General features: G+C 50.0%; 1 protein-coding gene across 1 annotated transcript; it reads right to left on the reverse strand.

The window, feature by feature from the left end:
- Window positions 1-54: 54 nt before the first annotated feature.
- Window positions 55-1,012, reverse strand: LOC119324224. The gene is made up of 2 exons (XM_037597991.1): window positions 525-1,012; window positions 55-365 (listed from the first exon to the last, which is right to left on the reverse strand). Exons 1-2 carry the CDS (start codon window positions 845-847, stop codon window positions 317-319), a joined length of 372 nt encoding a protein of 123 aa, XP_037453888.1. The 5' UTR covers window positions 848-1,012; the 3' UTR covers window positions 55-316.
- Window positions 1,013-7,027: the final 6,015 nt, after the last annotated feature.

Below are 7,027 nucleotides of genomic sequence, written 5' to 3' on the forward strand. Positions count from 1 at the left end.
GGCTAAAAGGCTAAAAGAATCATCTAAAAGCGCCTGTAAAAACATAGGGGGAAATTAAGTTGCCATGGGTCTGTCTGAATTTGGCATGGGTAGTAAAATTTGAATGAACACTAGTTCAAAAGGTTGGTTCTGAAAAAAATGCCCAAACATACACTAATCTGGTGGCCCCATCAAAGTCTACAATTTGTCGATTTGCCATGTCCAGATTCTGCAAAAATCATCTACACACCTAATCTGAATTTGCTAGGAGGCAAACTGTCTAACCATCGAGCATAAAAAGTGTCACTGTCTTCTCAAACCAATTGTCATGGCATTATCACAGGAACAACAATTTCCTTATCCCATTGGCTCGAAAATAGTTACTCCTGGAATGCATTAGAAACTCACAGTTAGCTCCTGCTTCATGACAATGGTGTGACTCTATTTCTTCTGAATCGCACTCTCAGTCTGTATACACCAAGTGCTGCTCACGAAATGAGATTCAGTTAGTGCTTATGCCAGGACTGAGAGGGTGGGTTACTTACATGGCGTAATCCCTTAGTCGCCCCTTGCTGCTGCTGCGCCAACTGTCGTGGGCGTGCATCGACGACGAAGGCCGCTTCGAACCATGAATGGCCGCAAGCTGATTCACTGGCCAGAAGCGAGGCAGTGCCCCCCGCGGCTCATGGCGCCAAAACAACGGGGACCCGCAGCTGCGCTTCCTACGGCGCCGACACCAGCAGCGTTCTACGGCCACGCCGCTCGGCCCCGGCCCGGTGCTACGGCGCCCGCTGCCGGCGGGCGGCAACAACCACCGCGCCTCCCGGGCAATCGCCTTCACTCTGCACTCGCGCAGCTCCCCGTGCATCGCTGGAGCCGCCCCGAGCACGACCGCTTGTGCTCCTGGAGCATCTCCTCCCGCCGTGGTCTCCGGGCACACCGCCAGGTAAGCCACCCCGCACGAGCTGGGCACGCCGACGCGGCAGCCACCCAGCCCGAACGGATAAGATGCGTGTTGGTTTCGTTCGGTGGCTCGCCATCCAGCCCGAACGTTTGGAAAAGATACCGTGGCAGCCTATGTACTATGATTCGTGCTGGAATAAATGGACGGCGATGGAGCCGTTCGGGACGAGAACGTAGATTCCTGACGTTCGGGAGTTATTGATATCATAGAAAAATGCTACTCCTACTACTACTGCCAAAAAAACGCTACGTTCATACTAGAAGCTACAGGGAACGAAAATATTCACAATGTACTGCTCATTTCGTTGGCACCAACTTAAGTATCAATTTTTTTTTGCCCGGCTAGAATAGCTAGGGCACGTATCCGAGTAGATCGAAAACTCGTCTCGCCCTTACGAGCCGTCTGGGCTTTTTTATGGAGGTGCCCTGCTCCTCCAAAGGTGCGTGTGTTTGCTTGGAGGGTAGCGACAAACTGTCTTCCCACTTGGACAAATAAACATTCTCGTACTCTTGAACTGTCTAATCTTTGCCCTGTGTGTGCCACCGAACCGGAGGACACTTTCCATGCTTTATGTAGATGCCCCCAAGCGGTCGCCCTATGGCAGTCAATGGCGCAGCAGTGGAACATCCCAGACGTCCGGCGGCTAGTGAACACAGGACCGAAGTGGCTCCTCCATGTGCTCGCTGACCTGCCGGAGGAGGAGCGCATGTACACGCTTATGACGATTTGGCGCTGCTGGCACGTAAGGAATGAGATCGTCCACGACAAACGGCCACCACCAGTGGAGGCCTCGTCAAGGTTTCTGACTAGCTATATCAGCTCCTTGCTGGCCCTTCAGGCAGACCCTCTTGGCGATCATGTGAAAGGGAAGATGGTGGCTGGCCACCAGGACAGGAGGAAACCAATATCGTATGCGTACCAGGCAAAGGAGCAGGCTCCAAGATGGGAGGCACCGCCAGCTGGATGGGCAGCGCTTAACGTTGATGGCTCCTTCTGTGGCAAGGACGGGAGTGCTGGGGCGGGTATGGTTCTTCGAGACGAACATGGAGCTATAATCTTCTCTTCTAGCCGAGAATTACGGCAATGTGCGTCCCCGCTGGAATCTGAACTTGCAGCATGTAGGGAGGGCATTTCCCTAGCCTCCCAATGGTCTGCACTACCAATTGTTGTTCAAACGGACTGCCTAGATGTGGCCAAGCTGGTGAAGGAAGGTGGAGTGAACAGGTCGGAGCACCTGATGATGGTTCGTGAGATCACTAGGCTTCTACAGGAACGTGGGGAATATCTAGTCAAGCATGTAAGGAGAGAACAGAATGTTGTTAGCCATTATTTAGCGAACTATGGTAGAATAAATAAGCGCACTGCGGTGTGGCTTCGATCCGGTCCGGACGAGGTGCCGGACCTATGTAATGCAGATCTGGCTGCTGCTTGATGAATGAAACCCCCTTTTCCTCGCAAAAAAAAAAAGAAAACTCGTCTCGCCCGATAGTGTGCACAGGATGTGAACCCTAACTTCCACCGCTTCCCATCCCCTCCTCGCATTTCCTCCCCTTGGCCGTCGTCGGGCAAAGCCAGACGGCGTAGGCGGGGGGCGTTTCTCCCTCTCGATAGTGTGCGCAGCGCGGGACGACACCGTGTCGGAGGTGCGGCGGCAGCAAGTCAGGCGATCGTGCCGCCAGCGTGGGCAGATGGCAGGGCTGCCACGGCTGCACGGATTCCAAAGGTGCGGTGGTGCGCGCTCGGCAGGCCAGCGCTGGTCTGGATGACGATGGCCCTTCCGGTCTGGTGTGTTGAGCGGCGCGAGTCAGGTAGGCATGGGCCGAAGGTCGCGGCCCTGCCTCTAGGAGATCATGGTTGTTGGCGAATGGGGTGTGCTACGGGCAAGTAGTGGTGGCCCGGATCCATCGAGGGATCTCGCCGGGTGCTGCGAGCGTGGTGCGAGGGAGCTGCTCGAGGTCGTCCGTGGATCTGGCTGGCCTTGGTTGCTCCTCGCGGCTCCGGTGGGCGGAGGGCTAGGTCGTGGCAGGGATTTCCCCTTGCCTCGGTCTGGTTCGGCCGTCGTAGGGTGCCTGGCTACATCGGTCGGCGGGTCAGTCACTACGGCTTGCGCGACGACTGTTGGCAGCAGGGTGCGGGTCCCAGTGGTGCCTCTTTTCTTCCGCCAGTGGTGCAGGATGCTCATGCGGCGGAGATGGCCAGGACTGAGAGCTTGTGCAAGGGCGGATCAATTTTGGGCCCAGGACGGCTCGGATCTCTGCTCCGGGTAGATGATTGTGGCCCCGATCCGGGTGGTGCCCGCGACCTAAGAGGTCCCTCTGCTCGTGGGTACGGTAGTTGATGGTGGTGGTCGGGACATTGCGACTCCATCGGGCAGATCGATGTCGAAGACCACAGACATGGCGTCGTGCGAGCGTGCTCGATGGCGACCATCGGTAGTGATGGAACTCCTCAGCTTCAAATAGTGCAAAGGAACTCCCAAATATTTCAAGGGAAAAGTCCCAATTTTAAGACAGAAAATTTGTGAAAGCAACTTGGAAGAAGCATCATCAAGATTAACACTCAACAAATCTCATTTATCATAATTAATCTTCATACTCGATATCTTGTCAAAATAAGAAAGCAGCCACTTTGAGTTTCTGGCGCATTCAGGATTAGGATCAAGGAAAAACACCATATCACCAACATATTGAGGACTGACTAAGCTATCAGGTACTATATAAGGAATAATCTCATAAATAACATTAGTTCTGACATCTTTCTCTAACATCCTGGAGAACACATCAGCCACAAGGTTGAACAACATGGGAGAGAATGGGTCCCCTTGTTTCAAGCCTTCCCACCAACACAATAAGGTCCACTGGTGTCATTAATACGGACACTAAAGGAGCTATTTTGGATGATGGACAATACCCACCTAATCCACTTATTGCCAAACCCTCTAGACTAGCATCTCCACCAAGAAATCTTAGTTAGCCCTATCATAAGCTTTCTCGTAATATAATTTGAGGATAACCCCAGGCTTGCCAGAGTTATGTAGTTCATGGATGGCCTCGGGTTGTGATCACACTGTCTAGAATGAATCTTCCTCGGACAAACCCACACTGACACGGAGAAAGTAGTCTTTGTCACACAGGAGACACTCTATTAGCCATAGCTTTGCTAAAGATTTTTATAAAGCAATTACTAAGGCATATATACCTAAATTTCTTCATATCCTTAGCATCGGGTTCCTTAGAGATCAATGTGACAATAGCATAGTTGAGCCTCTGGATATCTAGAGAGCCCTCCTCAAAATCCCGAACAAGGACATGGAATCCTTTTTTATTAAATCCCAGAAAATTTAGTAAAACAGGAAAGAGAGGCCATCAGGGGGGGCTCCATTAGCATACGAGCCCATAAGGGCATGTACAATGGTTTATAAGATAGTCTTATCTTAAGTTTTGCATGTAATCTAGAGATGACAAAAAGAGTCTACAATGGGTCATCTCTTAGCCTTATCTTGAAACTAGCAATTCCTAAAAACATTGAAAGGATCGATATAGTTGACTAGAGGGGGGGTGAATAGGCAACTAACAATTTTTAGCTTTTCTTTACCAAATTAAACTTTGCATCAAAGTAGGTTGTCTAGATATGCAACTAGGTGAGCAACCTATATGATGCAACAACAATAAGCACACAAGCAAGCAAGGGATATAACACAATATAACTTGCACAAGTAAAGGTAAGAGATAAGCAAGAGTGGAACCGATGGAGACGAGGATGTGTTACCGAAGTTCCTTCCCTTTGAGGGGAAGTACGTATCCGTTGGAGCAGTGTGGAGGCACAATGCTCCCCAAGAAGCCACTAGGGCCACCGTATTCTCCTCACGCCCACACACAATGCGAGATGCCGTGATTCCACTATTGGTGCCCTTGGAGGCGGCGACCGAACCTTTACAAACAAGGTTGGGGCAATCTCCACAACTTAATTGGAGGCTCCCAACGACACCACGAAGCTTCACCACAATGGACTACGGCTCCGCGGTGACCTCAACCGTCTAGGGTGCTCAAACACCCAAGGGTAACAAGATCCGCAAGGGATTAGTGGGGGGAATCAAATTTCTCTTGGTGGAAGTGTAGATCGAGGCCTTCTCAACCAATCCCTAGAGAATCAACAAGTTTGATTGTCTAGGGAGAGAGATCGGGCAAAAATGGAGCTTAGAGCATCAATGGAGCTTAGAGATGGAAGAGGTAGTCAACTCGGAGAAGAAGACACTCCTTTTATAGTGGAAGAACAAATCCAACCGTTATCCACTAACTTAGCCCGCAACACGCGGTACTACCGCACCATACAAGTGGTACTACCGCATGGGCCTGCGGTACTACCACGGCGGACCACGATACTACCGCTTGAAAGGATCGAGATGGACCTAGAGGGGGGTGAATAGGTACAACTACAAATTTTAATTGTTACTTAGCAATTTTTGGCATAATGCGGAATATGTAAGTAAGCCTAACAATTGCAAGTAAGATACTAAGAGCTAAGCAAGCTAAACAAGTGGCACTAATATATGAGTAAGCAAGCACAATATGATAAACGTAAGAGCAAGAGACAAGTAACCACAAGTAGGGAGTTAGGGTAGGAATAACCGCAACTCCGAGAGACGAGGATGTATGCCGATGTTCACTTCCTTGGAGGGAAGCTACATCACCGTTTAGAGAGGTGGATGTTACCATGAAGGCTCACCCTACTCTCTCTTTGAGACAACACCACGAAGGCGTTTCTCAACCACTAGTGGTAGACCTGGGGTGGTCTCCAAACCCTCACAAACTTTTCCAAGGGTAATCACAATGGTCGATTCCTCTCTGAAAGACTCCTACCGCCTAGGAGTCTCCAACCTCCAAGAGTAACAAGAACGTTGGGGAATGTTCAAGAACTTGCTCAAATCATGAATTCCTTGGGTGAGTAGAAGGAGAAGGAGTGGATCTATCACTTGATTGGAGAACTTCTCTCAAATGCTCCCAAATCCCTTAGGGATCTAGGATTTGGTGTAGAGTGTCAAGAGAGGGAGTGAGATATGTTCTTGGAAAGCTCAAAGGGAATGGTCAGCAATATCCCGGGAGAAGGAGAAGGCCATATATAGTGTGAGTGTAAAACAGACTGTTGAGCCACTTAGTGCACAGGGGCTGACAGACGTCCGGCGGGTACTGGACGACCGGTGCCACAGATTAGACTAGACGTCCGCCCGGGCCATCGATCGTCCCGTTGCTGGAACATCTACCAGGGGCAAAGATGAGGTATAGGACTCACAGCCAGCGGACGCCCGGAAGGCGCCGGTCATCCGGAGGCCGGACCCTCGGTGTGGTCAGAAATCCGCAAATAACATTCTATTGAAGTGCACCGGATATCTGGAGGTGAGCGGACGTCCGGTGTGGTCGGAAATCCGCAAATAACATTCTGTTGAAGTGCACCAGATATTCGGAGGTGAGCGAACGTCCGGTGGCCGGACGTCCGGTGAGATCGGTCTTCCGCTAATATCAGTTCTGTGGAGATGCACCGGACAACCGGGGAGAGCCGGAAGCCCGGTCGGCTGAGAGAGGCCGGACGTCCGTAGACTTTTGGACGTCCGGTGATAGCTGGACCTCTTAGAAACATACCAATATTTGTGCATAAGCTAGAGGAAGAATCTTGAGATGATATGTGAGGGAATTTTGTGGGTTTGACCAAGTTCTTTCACGAAATCCAACGACCCCCTCTTAATAGTGCGGGATCCCTATACTCAAGAACAAACCGAAAAAGAAGCTGAAGCTTTCTGTCTTTGTCTTGTGTCTCTGCTCTCGAGTGATATATATATATATATATATATATATATATATATATATATATATATATATATATATATATATGTCCGTAGTCATAATCCACACACCACCCTTGAGACAGAATCCTGAGATATACTTGATAAACATGATTAGTCCCAACATGCATGTTGTCATCAACATCAAAATATGATTAAGGGCATGATTGCACTTTCAATCTCCCCCTTTTTGGTACTTGATGACAACATATATGCACACACACAAATATCGAAAGGATTTGATGTGG

This window comes from Triticum dicoccoides, chromosome 6B, assembly GCF_002162155.2.
Source record: "Triticum dicoccoides isolate Atlit2015 ecotype Zavitan chromosome 6B, WEW_v2.0, whole genome shotgun sequence".
Lineage (NCBI taxonomy): Eukaryota > Viridiplantae > Streptophyta > Magnoliopsida > Poales > Poaceae > Triticum > Triticum dicoccoides.